At 36.7% G+C, this 18,548-nt stretch overlaps 1 protein-coding gene across 7 annotated transcripts in view; it reads right to left on the bottom strand.

The window, feature by feature from the left end:
• Positions 1 to 18,548, bottom strand: part of SORCS2 (sortilin related VPS10 domain containing receptor 2) — a 537,034-nt gene that overhangs the window by 26,861 nt on the left and 491,625 nt on the right. For all 7 annotated transcript variants that reach the window (XM_085223524.1, XM_085223526.1, XM_085223528.1 and 4 more), the window contains 8 exons: positions 16,505 to 16,625; positions 14,931 to 15,064; positions 14,211 to 14,339; positions 12,504 to 12,675; positions 8,892 to 9,078; positions 4,733 to 4,866; positions 3,122 to 3,245; positions 1,097 to 1,209 (listed from right to left, as the gene is read on the bottom strand). In XM_085223524.1, the coding sequence (XP_085079650.1) occupies positions 1,097 to 1,209; positions 3,122 to 3,245; positions 4,733 to 4,866; positions 8,892 to 9,078; positions 12,504 to 12,675; positions 14,211 to 14,339; positions 14,931 to 15,064; positions 16,505 to 16,625 (1,114 nt within the window). The remainder of the gene's footprint in view (positions 1 to 1,096; positions 1,210 to 3,121; positions 3,246 to 4,732; positions 4,867 to 8,891; positions 9,079 to 12,503; positions 12,676 to 14,210; positions 14,340 to 14,930; positions 15,065 to 16,504; positions 16,626 to 18,548) is intronic.

Raw genomic sequence — 18,548 nt, 5'->3', positions numbered from 1 at the left:
TGCCAACATTCACCTCTGACATTGTGGGCCAAAAAGATGGCTTCACTTTTGGAGTGGCCCTCATTATAGAGCCACAAAATTCTAATGACAACACCCATGGCATTTTCCATAGCCCTTCCCAAAACAAATTCTGAAATTCAATTAGATTGTTCCCATTGTCTTGCAAATGATTTAGTATTTATTAAAACAAAATGGCTAATTTTAAAACATAGTAAAATATTTTTAAGACTGACAGTGCTTGTAGAATATATAAATGGATTAAAGTAGGAATGTAATTTGACATTTGTTATGAAGATTAAAAAAAGAAAAGCAGGAAACTGTATACAGTCAAAATTCCAAAATTTGATTTGCACTATTGTAAATCCAGGAAAAGTCCACTGAATTCAAACACAATCATTCTGAAGACATCATCAATCTGCGACACAGTGGTACTGTCTTCACAGTCTGAATGTGCACACTCTGCTGTGGGCACTGTGTGTATCTGACAGCACAGCTCCAGACCTCACAATTTTTATGGAGTGCTCTTCAGTTATCTCACAGAACTGTTCTGTGGCTTTGTACTTGATTTAATCTACATGATTCAACTGCTCACAGTCCACATTTCTTTTACAAACGTGATCTAAAAAAAAACAAAACAGCTGTACAAACTGTCTGCCCGTGTGTTATATATAACTTTTGAAGTTCCACAACTGACATCATGAATTCTTTTCTCTGCTTTGTTTCTTCACAAAGACTGTGTCTTTATATTATGCAATATCCTACATACATCACATTTAACTGACTTTTCTTGCTTTGGAGTCAGCAGTATTTGCCAATATATCTATCGCTAATCCCAGAGAGCAATAATTAGCATTAATTGCCAATTAGGCTATGTTAGAACTGAACTTTTCCAAGCTATGATGTCATAATCTACAGCCTGCCCACAGAAGTGACACTGGGTTCAAACTCGTTTCAAATGTGGCTCATGAGGTTCATTTTATTCTTTTGCTCTGCCTCTTTTTTTTTTTTTTTTTTTCCTGAAACAAGAAGGCATTAACTTAACCTTCAAGTTTTATGACTGGAAAGGGAACATTTTACGAGCAATCTGAAAGAGCACCTTTGCAACAAGTCGTGTAACTACGCGCCCTATGTCTTCCCTCCACTCTGGTATGTTGGGGTTGTACATGTCCAGGTGCTTGGTAAACTTCAGAGGAAGAACGTGAAAATGATCTAGAAAGGCAAAAAGAAACACTTCTGAGTCACTGACAATCTGACTGCAAAAACGGTTTTGTATATATTTTCATATATATTTATCTACTTACATATTTTCCTACATTTATACATACATGTGTGTAGATGTATGCGTGTTTATATACGTATACATACACACACATTATCTATGCAGCACTGCATTACCTAGGAACCCCATTATAATCCATTGCTCAAAGAGGAAAGGAAAAAAACAAATCCATCCCTCAGGAGCCTACAGTGTAATATGGAGCAAAAATACACTCCTGCCAGGCATTCAATTACTTTCTGTATTTTCATCAGCATCATCAAATTTGTGTCTAGAGATTAAAATGCAGTAGGGGGAAAAAAAGAAATAAACCAAACAGATTTAAATTCATCTTTTGGGGTCATAACCTGCTCAGTAATTTTTTTCTTTAAGACAATATACCACATAAATATGATTGGATTCTTCAATTTTTAATGGGAACGGGCCAATGGATTCTATTCTCGCTGAATCATAAACATATTTTTACATTTTACATGTTCCTGTTTTTCATGCAAAATAGATACTTCACATATCTCATAGATTAACTAGAAAAACCAGAACAGAAATTCTGTTCCAAATACCAAAGGGTAACTACTGCCATCTTAAAAAATATATATATATATAATAAAATAAAATAATAAAAAAAAAAAAGATACATCTAAACATTTATCTGAATAATGCCCAAAATATCTGAAATACTAGAAATCGGCTACTCCTCAGCAAACAGTCTTTAAAGTCTGTCATTTTTTCCTTTCAGGCTCCTTAGAAGATCACCTGGGGAAGTTAATACAAAGGAGGGAAATAGATTCCCTGGAGCACAGGAGTGACTCAAACACTTCTTCCTTAACTGTTAGGACAGAATTCTGTTTCAATGTGATTTTCTATTCCAAGGATTTAATATCCCTCATGAACAGTACTTTCTTGCTCTTCAGATCAGGATTTCCCAACATGAACAGCCAAACAGTGTTGGAAACCAAAGGCATCAATCTCATCTCACTAAGAGTGTTTACACATCTAAAGATTTTTTTAAATAGTGGGTGCATTTGTAAGAGATTACATAAATGTTAAATCCATTTATCTTAATAAACGAGAAGTTTTGTAAAAGTTCTGTTTAACATGAATGTGGTTTTCACCATTATTTTAAATTAGTATGTATGCTGAAAGCAAAAGTACCAGAATCCTCTTTCATTGTTCAAGTCACAGATATGTTTCATTTTGTATTTCATGAATTTTAAGCTCTGCATTACAATGAAACTTTTTTACATATCACTATTCCCACATGTGACAGCACAAATGCAAATAGAATAAATTTGCCAGCACTACATTTTTCATTATATATTATGCCTCAACAGTACACAGCAAAGCACACTGAGGCATAATGTGAAACAAAAGTAGAAGTTCATCTTCTATTGAAGAGCTCAATACGTACAAAAGAGCAATAATTCAAACTCAAACTCTCAGACAAATGCTGAAGGAATGGTTGTACATGGTGGCAGAAGGAAAATATTTCACACTGTTTTAATGCTATAGACAAATAATTTTATTATTTTTTTTCCAGAAGTATTTAAACTATTGTATTTTGAAATACTAACAAACTCTGAAGTCGTAAGAAAAAATGCTATTTCAATGTTATTGCTACATTAGGGAAACGCAGTAACATTTAGAATAAGCAAAGGAAACAAAAGGTTTCAAGTGAAACAGTTCCATAAGACCACACTGCTCAGCATTATGTACACCCCTCTAATTTTAGAAATTAGATGTGGCTTTAGACATAATCTTATAAGAGGTTCAGTTCTGCCTGCACTGGTTTAAGAGATACAAGTACACATTAGACAACAATTAAAAACTGGACAAGTTATGCCTCACCAAAAACGTGGACAACTTTGGAATCCTGTAGCATGGAGTTCCCGCAGGAAGCCTGCACTGTTACTCTGACATCACCTGTCACAGCGAACTTCGTCACCAGAAAACTGTCCAATGTAAGAAGTGGCTTTGCAAGCAAAGAAAAGTAGAAAACAGAATTTCAACAACAACCAGGAGAATAGTTATCTGAGGAGACTGTCACTAAAGATAACAGCACAAAAGTTGCACATCAATTATATTTTTAGAACGCTGGTCAACATTTTATCAAATTATTATGATTTACAATAGAGACTTTTTTTTTTTTTTTTAAACAGATGGACTCTTATAAACAGAATAGCTGCCAGATTAGTCAAATATTTCTGTGAGATTAATTGGTAGAGTATTAGTTTATATTCAGATCCCACTGAAATAAAGGGATTTGGAATCAGGCTCACAAATCTGAGTGACTGAGGCCCCCTGGTTTGTTCAGCGCAGAGCAGAGGAGCTGAGGGGAGGCCTCATGGCAGCTGCAGCTCCTCACAGGGAGCAGAAGAGTAACTCTGAGCTCTGTTCCCTGTGACAGCAACAGGTCCTGAGAGAACGGCATGGAGCTGTGTCAGGGGAGGGGCAGCTGTGGGTTAGGGAAAGGGTCTGCACCAGAGGGCGGTGGGCATGGAACGGGCTCCCCAGGGCAGTGGGCACAGCCCTGAGCTGCCAGAGATCAAGGAGCATTTGGACACCACTCTCAGAAGGAAGGTCTGATTTTTAGGTGATGCTGTGTGGAGCTAGGAGTTGGACTTGATCCTCATTGGTCCCTTCCAACTCAGGATATTCTGTGATTCTATGAACTTTACAGGATCATATCAAGCAAGTCATCTGCCTTGAAAAATGGGGGCATAGTCAAGGTCAGGTGGATTACTTCTGTCATGACCCATGGAAGTGCACCAATCTATCACAACTTTCAAGGTGAAGTTGAGATCTGTACTCCCCGACCACATTTGAACGTATCAGAAACCTCACCCCCCCACCCTACAACAAGATTACATCAGTTCTGGCAATGGCAAAGCCAATAACAATGAACAGACACAGGCAAGGATTATGGTAGACAGCACATTTACAAGATGAAAGTTCATTATGCTTATCTGAAGCATTCCTGTGTCATACTTTGTCTCCCTCATAAAGGAAATATTTTACATATCTGATACTAAAAGAATTGCCTTCAAAAAATTAACCCAATTAGACAAGAAATATTCCCAGTTGAAATACTTAGATGTTTATTGCTCTTTTTACAAGGGCACGTAGTGATAGGACAAGGGGGTTCAAGCTGAAAGAAGGTAACTATTAGATTAAACATAAGGAAGAAATTAACTATGAGGGTGGTGAGGCACTGGCACAGGCTGCCCAGAGAAGCTGTGGATGTCCCATCTCTGAAAGTGCTCAAGGCCAGGCTGGATGGGACTCTGGTCACCGTGGTCTAAAGAAAGGTACCTCTGCCTGTAGCAGGGGTTGGAACGAGATGATTTTTTGCCTTCTAATCCAAAATCATTATATGATTTTATGATAAAGTAAAAAGGTGTCATGCAATTTTTACTGGAAAGAGATCAAAAATAATGTCAGTCACAACCATTCATGTACCTGAAGATTGTTTCCTATCCACCAGTAGAAGACAGTCAAATTAGGGTTCTTGGGCAGTATGATGGCTGTCAGATTCACCTCCTGGTTTCTGCCAATGACTGGAACCACTTCTAAATTTAAAGCCTGCAGAGGAGCTGAAAAAAGTTCCCCAAACGTCATTGAAACCTTATTTAAATCATTGAATGCATCAATATAATAACAAACTTTTTTTTTTTTTTTTTTTTTTTGCCAAAAGCCTCTCACCTGTACAACATAAGGTGCTGAACTTACTTTTCTCTCTCCTGCCTTTACATTTGTGTTGAAAGCTATGGACATAATTGGAAGGACTTCATTTCAACCAAAATTAAACATAGTAAAAAAATAAAAAATCCAACAACAACAAAACCCAAAAAGCAGAACAGGTGAGCAACGTGACAAATCATCAAGATGAACCTTAATGTGCACTTTTCGTGCATGTTCAATTTGAGAAAGTACAAGCAAGTATTACAGATACAAAATGGCAATCTGCTTTAAGTAAAAAAAAAAAAAAAAAAAATGGAATAGAAATCTAAAAAGTCTCAAGCTGCTAAGTGAAAAGCAGAAAACTGGATAATAATGTTGCTGAGTGTTCATTTTCATTATAAAATATCAGCTGTTAGGCTCATTTCACATAAGCTAATTAGTGCACGCTTTAAAATAAATGTGTACATCAGAGGAGCATTTATTTGCAAATCAAGAGAGATGGCCTCTGGAAGTTTACTTTTTGATTAAGTTTGTTTCTTTATGAACTTTTGCTTACAAATGCTGTAAACATTATTATTTATATAAAAGATATAAAAGAAACATGTCATTAAAATGATTTCATCTGATTTTGTATTAGTGTCATATTTTGTTCCGAAGTACAACAGCATTAATTGAAAATCATCTTTGTCTCAGAGGTCTCTCTCCAAGTGTATATTTTGAGAATGTCTGAAGGTACAAGCTTTTTAATATTATAATGTGATAACTACAACTTCTTAACATCAGCTGCAATATCTATTCAGGATACCAATGTGCTGCACAGTCCTAAATACATTCATTAAACAGAGTGAATACTAACCCATAATTTTTTCTCTACTCAATGTATCTTTTAATTCATAAAAATGTCTTTCATTTCAGTTCAGATTTAAATGTAATTAACACTATTTCAAGGCCTTTCTCTTATTCTCTTTTATTGACTGAATTCACTTCCATTCACTTCCAGTGCATTTTGATTAAACTGATAGAAGTTCTCTAAGAGCAAATTGTTCAAACTGATCATACCCTCCTTTTTTACCTCACTTCACTCAGACTTCGTGCTGCTTCAACCAAACATAAGGCTTTACTTTCATTTTGCATTTTTGCTTATGAGTGATTAACCATCTACATGAATTCAAAGACACACTGTTTTTTAAAAAAAGAAGGTTTCTTCAACAGCTTCTTTATCAAAACTGAATTAAAATGCTCTTCCTGATGCTGGCATCTTGTGGAAAACTCAGAAATAGTACAAATTCCATTAAATATTCTCCTCTTAGAAATATATTTTCTTAATGTAACCATTAATGCAAAATAAAGAAGTCTGGGAGGAATCTGCACCACTGTTTTGATTTTGCCATATATTTCCATTCTCACACAGGAAACTGATCATCCTGAGATACAGCTTTTGTCCTGAACAAGGTTACTGTCTTTTTTCAAAATTTTTATAGGGGAAGGGAAGATGTTTGGCTCTTGAACCAAGAGTTGACCATTTCTGTATAGCAAAGAGCTAATAATAATTACAGCAAGTCTTTCTCTTCTTCTCAGTCACATAATTCCAAATGTATTTGAACAACCTTCATAGCATCCTGAATGTACATAATGAGGAATGATGTTGACTTCTACTTAACAAGGCTACAATTTCAGTACAGTTTTCCAAGCTTCTTTCTCTATATCAATTTCCACACACTCTCAAAAAAAAAAAAAAAATCATATTCACACACTGTAGTTATTATAGTTATTACGGTTTTGTGGCATGAAGAAGAAAAATATGTCTACTTCATCCTGAGTTCTTTTTATTCTGCGTTATCTACTCACATGTATACTATCAGACTTGCTTTAATATCTCTTAATCTCTTACAGCTTATAAAAAAGTTGTTTGTGAATTGGATCAGCAAGTACGGATAACAGGCCAAAACATTATAGGACAATTCTCATACCAACCAAACCAAAGGGGGTTGGAGATTCATGATCCTTGAGGTCCCTTCCAACCCTGGCCATTCTGTGATTGTGTGCAATTCTGTGAAACCTCCCAGGAGTTAAAAATATTTCCTTTACTATTTGTCCTTCATAAATTTTATCTCGAAATACATCAGATGAAAACAGTGAAAACAGGACACTGGACATTTCTGTTTGCATGATACACCACAATGAAAAATGGCCCTGAGCAGCTATTAGTATTTCTCTGGAAGGCAGATATATCACTTAATTAGTGCCAGCTAATTTCCTCAAATCCTGTAATTTACTTTAAAAATTAAACAGTTTAAACCCCATCTGAAGTGTTTATTCAAGCATGCTGGGTAACACGTGTCCATGTGTCTTTTAGATCACTTACAGTATAATGGAGAAGCTCAAGATGAGCTCTGAAATCATCCAAATCTACTTGCAGTAATTTGTTGATTCTGCACTTCAGCACCAAAGTCATTTGAAATACCCAGTCATCGTATTTTTGAAAAATCCACTGCATAAAACACAATTTACATCTTTTATTTTAACTATTTATCCAGATGTAGAACAAAGCAGAAGCATATCTTGAGAAAGGAATTGTTCAGCTTTCCATCAGTGCTCGTTACAGTTTGTCATTCCCTAAAAAATATGAAGATCTTCTCTCTAGAGAGATGATGTTACAGAGTTTTTGCCACTCCTTGTTTATAGAGATCTACCAATTACTTTTGTGCTTAATCTACTTCTTAAAACCCAGATGCTACTAAAAAGTAAAGGTAAAACATTTAGTAATAATCTGACCTGTCTGCAGTTGTCAAATTATGTAAAAAGCAAAAACAATAAACAAACAGGTAATGAAACAGCAACGCAAAATCAGGCTTCAATCGTTGCCTTTTGATTTTAATAGGAGATTAGCCATTAACATTAATGGATTGGGCTCCACCTGTTAATCAAAGCAGAAACAGAAACTCCGGATTCAGGCTCTGAAAAGTAAAAAGAAGAAACAGCTGCAGCCACCAGACAGGCTGACATAAAACATGTGGATCTGTGCACAGACTTGACTGTGGCTCCACTGCTTTCTGTTGTTAGTATGGAAGACATCACTCACATCGGGGGAAACAGACAACTGAAGAATACGAGATGAGTATATCTTTTCATTGAATGTTACTTGTTTACAATTTTTGACAGATCTATAATCAGACAGCGATAGCGGTCTTGAATCTCAAAGGAAGAGGAAAATTTTGTTTCAATTATGACTTTCTTTCCTTATTTCAACTAAGAGATGGCTGAAGTGCATTAAGTCTGCTACCATGTGTGATATCCCTGTGCCTCACTATTCTTTTCATTTGAATCTATTCAATGAGATTTTTAGGTCTTAATTAAGAAGACAGGGAGAGAGGTCTAAGTCAAGTTATACTGCATGTCAGACAAAGTTAAATCCAAGTAATGCTTTAAAACTTTGTAAGAATTAATATACTACCTAAAGCTAGGCTTAAGGACTTTAATAAGCAGCCTGACTTTTAGAAATGTTGAGATTTTGATCTTTCTATTAACTCATGCTTTTTGAAAGTCATACAAGAGCTCAGACTTTTATCAATATGTCTGTTCTCTTGCTTCTTAAAGCACAAAAAGACATAGCCTGAAGTTCTAAATTTTAGCTGCTAAGTCTGTCAACAAGGTCTTGAGTCAGGAAGAGGGGTAAAATCTGAGAACTGAACTGAGGAATGCATGCTATTTAAAAGATTAATATACCATCTTTCTCCCAAATCTAAACAAAACTAACTCTGTCCTTCTTTTATACAAGTCTCTACACTAACAGCACACAGCAATGCACAACTGCATGAGGTTATTGAAAAACAATGTATTTTTCTTAAATGTGACTAGTAACATTCTCAACTGCTTCATAACTATCGTAACGTTTGTATGCAGCAGTAAAAACAAGAAAATCAAAGGGCTGACTTACAGTTGACTTGGACGAACACTACAGACTCATCATGTCCAGCAACGTTTTCAGCCTTCACTGATACACGGTAAATCCCAGGATTCTCATAACGGTGACGGATGGGTTCCCCAGTCATTGTAAGATTCACATATATCGCCTTAAAGCCATCGCCAAGATCCACCTGGTACTTGGTATTCAATGTATCACCCTAAAAGGAGAATATATCAACATTTCGAACGGTCAGAACCTAAGTAGATAGGACATGTTATTTTAACCACTTCCTGAATCACAACATCACTTCCAGCACCAGCCAAATTTTCTGACTCCATAGCAGTAGCTACACTAAAATCTGTAAACTGATTGAGAAGATTTTAGAGTATCAAATGCTGCATGCACTCACAGAGATAAATCTAGCTTTCTTCAGTAAGGCTTAATCTTAAAAACAACAACACTAAAAAAAACACCCCAGACCACTTAAGCCAAGTTGTATGATATAGATACCATCACTCTTATCTTAATACTTCTGGACATTAATTAATATAATGGTGCAGGGCAGCTCCAAGTTCTGGAGCTATGATCTGCTGATTCCAAACTACAACTTATCCAGGGACCTGTGGTAACTGACTGGCAGTGAACTTCTGGCTTGTGCAATTATAAAGCAGAATAGGCTTAGATCATCTTCATAGCACCTTCTAACTATGCTCTCCTTGTGTCAACTGTATGACAGCTAGAACACAAGCTGGTAGCTTCTACAGAGTAGTACTGCATTATACAGAGTTACCAGCATGTTTAGAACTGGCATGCTACTCTGCAAAATGATATGCACGCTTGACAAAGTAGAGTAGTGAGCTGTGTTTAGTAAAGAGAACCAGCCAAATACTTCTGTCACACCAAGCATCTCACATAATTTACAATTCATTGCACTTCTGCTAAGTGCTCCTTTAAACAATACCGTCTTCCTAAACTCAGGCCTAAAATACTGCAATGACTGATACTGTTGTCAGAGGACAAATATAAGCCCATCATTCATGTTGTCATGGTGTGTCTGCTCAGAAGAGAAGTCAGGCCTGTGCTACATGGACTGGCCATATGGATTGAGTGAAAGGAAGATTCGTTTTAGCTGTGAGCAACAGCACCTTCTTAATACCACTGGCAGCAGTGTGTTAGTGACTTGCCCTGCTTCCTCTGTATTCAGCAATATACTCCTGCCTGCATTTCACAGCACACTGTCACTACTGCCATGGAAGTTAAAATGGCTTGTAGGGCCAAGTTTGATAGGGAATCCTTCATATTTTGAAAAGACAGTGTTAGCTTAAAAATCAGCCTAGAGGAAAGGAATGTATACACTCATCAAATAAGCTGAATGGCAATCAGATCTGACAAGGACTCACACCCCCTGAAGTACTGAAAAATCACCTCACTTTCCCATAAGCCAATCTGTGAAATAGTTCTGCATCAAAATCCAATTCAAAAGGCAGCATTAATGTAAAATCAAAGGAGGTAACAAAGCCTAGAATTTTCAAATGCTTGTATTACAAAGGAAAGAAAAATACACTCTTTTTCTCCATTTATTATTTTGCAGTTTGGTTGATTTTCTTCCATGTTTTATCAGATGAAAGAGCACTACTTATCTTGTAAGAGAGTACTCAAAATAAGGAACCTGTAGGGTTATCAAACACCTAACATCATATTTCAACACACAAAAAGGACCTTGAAAGCTTCTTCACTGTGAATATTTTTTCTGAATAACATCTTTATTTTGACAACAGATGGGTACCAGAAAATATATTATTAAAGTTTAAAGCAGAAGAGATGTCTGCTTGCCAGCAATGTGTCAGTAAGTGGCATCTCTTCAGATGATATTAGCTTGGAAATAGTTCTCCTTAGCTCTTTCTTATGCTAACAAGTATACACGTGTATTTTCTCCAGGTGAGGGAGAAATCAGTGTTGAAAGCAACTACATGCAAGTTTCTCTTAATGTTTTATTCTAATATCTTCCTTATTGTAAAGATGGGAATGCTGTCTCCAAAAAAAGCAGGGCACTTCCGTTTTCCTGATCAGGAAAGACAGAGAGTGGTGGACAGCAAATGATTCATACAGAGAAAAGGAATTTAAAGAAACTTGTACTTTAACTTCCACACAAAATAAATGATTTTTGTACAATTATTTATTCACAAATCCAGCCTAAATAATTTGGGGAAAAAAAAAAAAAGTAATTTTCTTATTATTATTTCCAAGATCATTTGCAAACTGCTCAAGTGGGCCTCAAAAACTACTTTCCTTATTTCCTGGAGTCTGGCATTGCTGCACTCAGCAGTGCACCTTCACATAAGCCAGTCAATTAATATTGTTCAGCAGGAAAAGAAAGTAGTATTTTTGGTTCATCTTAGGGAGACTGCTTCTTAAACTCTCTAATTGATAAGAATTCTCTTCAGACTTTATCATATACATTAAATCCTAATGCCCAGGACTTTCAAGTATAAATATTATTCTTAGCCATAGGGGGCAGCAAACTGTTACATTTCCTTTAAATCTCCTTTTCAGTTCTGTTCACTGAGCAGACTTTACCAGAAAATGGGGATTCCCTTCAGGATTCCTGACTTTGGAAGAGTTTTGAATAATTGTACGAGTCTTGCCTATTGCCAACAGAGACTCATGAAGGATTCAGAACTTTTTGTTTGAAAAGGAAGAAAAAAAAAGTGAAACTGCCAATCAAAACTGTTAGACTCCAAATTTACAATCAAATGCTCCAGTCTTACAGCAAACATTTCAAAACAAGTTAGAAAAGAGATGGAAGCACAACTTGCTACACCATCGTTAGTGCTCTGCAAGCCCTTGGAACAAGAACTTGAGGTGGATTAGGCAGAGCTGTGTTCTGCCTAGATTTTCTCACAGAAATAAAATGCCGAGTGCCCAACTTCTGTCACACAGGTTTGCCAACTTTCTTCAATTTTTTGCAAATAGCTGGGGTTATTCAGGAAATACTTCTGTAACTGGAGCACAACAGTTAGAACCTAATACTAAAATACAAGCATTAAGAATCATACCCAGGGCAAATAACCACATCTGTAAGTTACTCCTTGCCTTTGGTCAGGGCCTCAGGGTATTGTCTCTTCCAATAAACAAGAAAAAGAAGAAGAAAAAGAAAAAGGAAAGAAAAATCCTTTGGCAACATAACTAATACATTATAAATGTTCTTATGCTGTGGTATTTGCTGATTTCTGTAAAGCTTTGCCTGATTCCTTCCTGAAAGGCTGAAAGGCAGATTCTTAAAAGCACTTAAACCAGAATATCAAGGGGTCTCAGCATTTCTGTTCTTCTCTGATACAATGTGAAATTTCCAGTTCAAGGAGACTCGGCTAATTTAGTCCCTTTGATTCTCCAGTAAGCTGAAGCCTTTAAGGAATAATAACTGAACTACTGCTGAGGAGACAAGTCCCTTTCTCTGGAAGTCCCTTTCACTGAGTTTACAAGATTGTCTGATTCTCTTGGAAGCATAAGTTTCAGTATTTACAGAGTCATTCATCTTTATCTCAAGCACAAATTAATCTCATTCAGCAGCAAAGCAGGTAAGAGAGAGATGAACTCTAAAAATAGCAAGTAAAGTTTCATAATGACAGTGTTAATTTCTACCTGCTCTTGTCTGACAATGAAGGTGATGTCCTCCCCAGGCTTAACAGCCAAGCTTTCTCCTCTGATGCTGATCTGAAGTCCCTTGGGAGCAATCAATGGACACAAATGCTGTGCTAAGTTCTGCTGCAGGTCTACACCACCTTCACACACATTAGAAACAACTTTCCTGTACCTGCAAAAACAATAGCGCAGTGAGTTGGAGGCAAACAGTAGGCAGCAAATGTGAGCATGACAGTAGCTAATGCATATTGCTTGGGTTCATAAACAGAAAATGTTGTAGATGACCAAAATCAACTCATAATGCAAAAAGAATTTTGCTCGAGGACATTGTTTCTACTGAGTGAAATCTGTTGAAGAAAGAGGGATTAGAGAATGATCAGGATTTCACTTGCATGCATTGGAAGAGTCTTTCCTTTAAAATTCAGAAACATGCCTGATCAGTTCTCTGAAAGCTGGGAATTCTGCTTTCCTCTCCCAACACCTCCCCCCCTCCCCAACAATGAAGCTTTCAATAGCCTTCCGTGCTCCAGAGGTCTTGGCTCAGGATTTTGCTGCTCACATGCACTGCCAAACTCAGGCCTCTATCCTATCCCACTCTACTACTGCTTTACATGTAGTTGGTTCAAGTTCCAAAGATCAGAAATAAATTAAAGCAAGCAACTTCTGCATTATCCCAGAACCAATCACTTCTATACTGTTCTCAAATCTGTGCATTTCTTAAAACACGTCTAACATTTATTCCACATTATAGTAATAAAAGCTTGAACTTGATGACCTTGATGAACTTGAGCTCTTTTTCAACATAAATAATTTGATGTATCTAGGAGTGTAAGAAGAGCTAATAAAGAAACACTTGGAAGTACAGCAATTATTTACAGATCAGTTTCAATCAGGTATGCTATTTTTAAACATTCTTAAAAATTTGAGTCAGATTTCACTCTGATGAATTCAAACTCTGTATATCACAGCTGTCAGCCACAACCCAAAAGGCATCATTTTCCTCAGTAAGGCAAATATACACAAAGACTATGATTCTATTGCCAGATTTGACATTTCATCATTTGGTTTGCATCTCCACAACCAACAGAGATGATGTTATGATAAGCCAGAATAGATGCCAGCTGCAAGTTATTCTCAGCACAGACGTCAGCCTACATTGTAGTGTGTACTCTATGCACTATTGTTTACAGTTACTAAAGCTTTACTTTGATTCTGAGTATCCCATATGGCCAGGAGAATAATTCATTCTTTGTAGAGCTCCTTACACTGGTGGAAGTGAGAGACAGTGGAAAGTTCTGTGAGACATTTCTTACTCCTCTGAGTAATTAACTGGATTTATGCAAGGAGCTAAAAGAAAAGGCTTTGAATGGGCATTACTATCAGAAGTATAGCAATGCTTACTAGCTGCCCCAGCAGTTAGAAAAAATTATTGGGAACAAGACAGATCTCCCTCTTCTCAAATCAATTAGTTTACTGAGTTGCTGTGAACGTGTAAAGTAACACTGCTCTTACATTAGTCTGTAGAAAGATTGTGCATGAGCTGTAAGTCTGAGCCAGAACAGCTTACCACTTGCATTTTCCTATTTATTTTTTTTTTTCAGTTTTCCTATTTATACTTCCCCAAAGCCACTTTTGTAGTCCTTGGTCAGAACATCCTCCTCCACTACGGAAGCCAGCACAAGCCAGTCAAACCCAAAATTGACTTACCCACTGCTGCTGGTGTATGCCTGCCCGAGCACACAGTCTTCAGGAGGTGCTTCTGGATTAAACCAGAAGTCAGCAAAGCACTTGCTAGACTGTGACTTCAGAGGTGCAGAGCGCTCAAATCCATAATCACTGGAAAACATCAACACCAAGTGTGTTACTATCCCCACCTTATTCACCAACCCAATTTGGGTGGATGAGACTACTTCTTTAAGAGTAAAGATTTTAAAAATATCTGCTATAGGCTGAACACACAGCTTGATGAAGCCATGTCTGTTCTGAGTGTAGTTTCAATGGGGCAAAAATGGTTGCAATTACTTTGCCAGTTCTGTAAAATTAACTTTCTTGGCAGCTTAGATTTTTAAAAGGTATCCTTTGCCATTCAGACCAACACATTTCTTCTATATTTTTCTTAATTTTTATTTTTTCTTAAAAAAGAATGGGTTTAATTGCCCCATGAATCAATCCAATGGTCATTTTTCAAGTCTTGATCAACAGAGAAAAACATTGGGATTTCTTCAGTCAGGTGAGTCAAATTCTTAAAGCACAGCACCACTTTCAGACAAAAACAAATTCATAAGCTACCTGTTATTCAAAACTATCACAGTGCTTCTTGGTTGTTTGTACACAGCCATGCAAGAGTGATGCAAAAGGAGGAAAATAAACATCTCAAACTCAAAATAATATTTCACTAATAATGAATCTGAAGATCCACAGACTCACCATAAGAAATCAGAGTTTGCACATTCACAGACTTTGGATGTTAGAGCTGAAGTGAAACTTCTCCCTTTAATGCACCATGATGAAATCTTCCTCTTCCGAAAGCTCCTCTGTTGACCCATGATGCAACGATCACCCTAAACATCAAAGCACCAGATTTATTGCATGCCATAACCTGCATCACAAAGCCACAATCGGAAATTGTCAGGAGAAAGTCTGTTTTTTTTTTGCCAAGACTGGACACTGGTATCAAGTCTCAATTCATCAATTTCTACAGAAATTTACAGCAAGTTATCTATGATATGACTATAAAAATGTGATCAATTAACTTAAGACTGAGACTGAAAACAGACTCAGTAAAGAAGAAAAAATACCTCATGTTCAATTCAATTGGACTCTTATACAAAGCTCTCACATCCACTACTGGGATATTACACAGTTCTAACATACACTGTCTCAGGACACAAATCCAAAGATGTGCACAGAAGTTCTAGTGCAATTTAACCCACGTTTCATGTGTGCACAATCTAGGCACAAGCCTACAGATCTGTACTTAAAAACTCAGGCTTCAGATGGCTGGACTTCTCTCTAAATGACCACATCACGTGTAGGCAGTCAATATGAAGCACTAGGCACATGGAGACAGGTAGTATTAAGACACTCTTGAAGCTAACACTCCACTGGCAACTTGGCAGCTGTAAGTACTCCGTCAGAGATATTCCAGTTGCTTCCATTTTATGAAAGACATTTAAATGTCAGTGTACCCAAATAACGTCACTCTTTATGCTCAGATGTGCATAACGCTCTCAAAATACACAACAATTTCAAACAAGAAGCAATTCCAAATTATGTGTGAGAACTAGCAAATGAGAGTTGAAGAGCTGGAATAACAACAGAGTTGTGTACAAAAAGGAAACCTGGAGAGAGCAAGAGAACAAGTATACTGGATGAAACAAACAAAATAATTAGAATGACTATAAATAACATGACATATCCCATTTAATGTAAGAATTAGAGACTCTAATTGGTCTCTAATCATACATTACACAGAGAACATAGCTTCCCAAAATTAGAGAATGGCTAGAGAAGCAGGATTAGTACAGCCTTAACACATTAACTACAGAAATGGTACTGCCCCAAACAACTGGACTCTATTACATGATCAGTCCACTGAGATCCTAAATTACGTCTGGACTGGGCTTTACTTACAGCAATTTATGTGAGTACAGTATGTGGTCAGGAAGTTGGCAGTACATACAACTGCATTTTGAAATTGCTTCAATCAATACTAGAGATCTTAGTTTATGGGATATGCATCATAATCCAGCAGGACCACCTATTATTATGGAAGACCACTAGATATATTGCTGCCTTTCCCACGACACAGTGTGCACAATTAAAGGGAACACGAAATTATCCCTCCAACTTTTAACAACTGTAAAATCAGCAAAATATCAACCAAAAGAAATTAGAGCTGGGAAGGTGACATCCAAATTCTGTTAGAAAACATGTTACTAGCTCACAATAGTGAATGATTCTTTCAGATATGAAAAAGTTCTGGCATATACAGTGAATACCTGTAGATTTGTGAGTTCCCAAGATTCATAGTCATCATCAGTGCATTCCCTGGGGAAGGATGGCCTGAAGTCCACCTTCACCAGTTCCCAGTCCGAGCGGTAACTGATGTGTCCAAAGACTCTGAACAAAAGAATCACAAGTAAAATCTTACAGGAAAGAAATCTGAGATTCCAATTTTCCATTCTGTCTTCTGCTTTTCACGGATATGGTTCCCTACTAAAAGGTCACTGGTGCTTTTTTGTTTCATTGTCTGTGGAACTCTGCAGTGAAAAAGTATAGCTCATGGATTAGAGATTTCTTTTTTTCCCCAGCAAATTATACAAGAACATAAATGGAAATACACTAGCTTTTCTAATTTGGAATCCAATATTTTTGTCTATTATCTTGTTATACACATGAAACATTCTCTGACTTTGATTCAAATTAGGATCAAAACTGAGGAACACAGCTATGTCACCATTTCCTTATGATTATGGTGCAACTTTTTTTTTTTTAATTTGTTTAAACTTCCACAGATTTTAGATGGCAAAATTGCTATTGTTCAAACTCACAGCAGTATTATGAAATTGTGTTCAATTCTAAGGAATACACTGAATCTACACATTATATTGGAGGATAGAGTCTCCATTTCAAATAGTCCAAACTATAACAAAAACCAGTCACAAACTGTAAATCTCTTCTTGAAAAATAAAAAAAAAAAAGAGAAAAAGGGGAAGAAAAAAAAAAAGGAAATCTTATAGCTTTAAAAATCAGGTTTCACTTCCAAAGTAGCCAACACTTTCAAAGACAGAATATTTATTTCCAAAACCAAATGGGCAAGTATGATATCCAGCAACAAATTAGAAAGGATAAAGACTCTATTTTGGCAAAAGTCAAATGTATTTGTGGTTTGTATCTGGCCTGTGTGGCTTGTTTGCCGAAGAATTTAAGGTTGATTCTGAAGCCAAAAATTTCTGCACAGATCATACCGCACAGAGTTCATTTTCCAAGTTTTAGTAGCATTCTCCAAACAAATTCATTTCTTTTGTTTTGTCCTCAATTTTGTCCAAATCCAGACACAGCAGGAACGGTGCAGTTTTGCAAAAAAAAATTCTGCTACTTAGACTCATTTCTCCTGTCCTGAATACCAAGTTCAAAGTGGAACTAGGGTAAAGTAAAAAAAAAAAAAAAAAAACAAAACAGTGAATTCTCTGAAACACAGAAGCAACATCATTGCACTAAGTCTCTTCCCTACTAGATGGATGTAGAGTTCTGAATTCCACTACAGAGGTTGAAAAATACTTGCAGAGAATACAGGAATTTCTCCCTTTTTTCCTGGTGCCTTTGCTTCTCAGCCTAGCATAGATATACAGATATAATCTATAGATTAAGCTTCACTATCAGTAGAGTTCGTATTTAAACAGAAACACAGGCATTTTGTCTGCACATTTTACTCTCTCTTTTTTTTTTTAGTGAGGCACTGTGACTAAAGGACTTGCACTAACTACTTTCTTTCCTTTTAAATGTCTCTGTGGTTCAGAAGTAGAAACAATACACAGAAGTGAAAAAGCATGGCTCAGCACTGGCTGCATGTGCACACAGGTGTGTGGTCTCACTTCCCAACAGGTCAACTGTCTTGCATCAAGATCTGCAGGTTTGGTTCCTTTTTCTGGTTCAGCTGGATTCTGAGACCTGCTGTCACCATATGCTTTTATTCATTTGTAGTCATATACACAATAAAGTGACTACTTGGGTGGTCTTATGCTTTTTTACAATGCCTGCTTCAATATGCCTGGTTTTGCTGACAGAAATGAAGTGTCTTTTGCATGCTAAATACCTGATGCTTTTTTTTTTTTAATTTATTTTACTCTTTTTTTCTCCGTACAACTGTTTAAAGTGAAGCAGACTTCACCTTGAGATTACACAACTGCCTACCTGACTGAGTGCTTCTTCAAACACCAGACAACTTTACAAATTGGCCACATTTCTTTTACTATCTCATTTAAACACATTCAAGTGTAAAGATCCAAGTTCTGTCAAGGCCTCACTCCTGACTCAAGAGAA

The sequence above is a fragment of the Meleagris gallopavo genome, chromosome 4 (genome assembly GCF_905368555.1).
Source record: "Meleagris gallopavo chromosome 4, MGAL_WU_HG_1.1, whole genome shotgun sequence".
NCBI classification, from domain to species: domain Eukaryota; kingdom Metazoa; phylum Chordata; class Aves; order Galliformes; family Phasianidae; genus Meleagris; species Meleagris gallopavo.
Note: the sequence above shows the minus strand (reverse complement) of the source record. Positions and strands in the feature narration are given on the sequence as shown.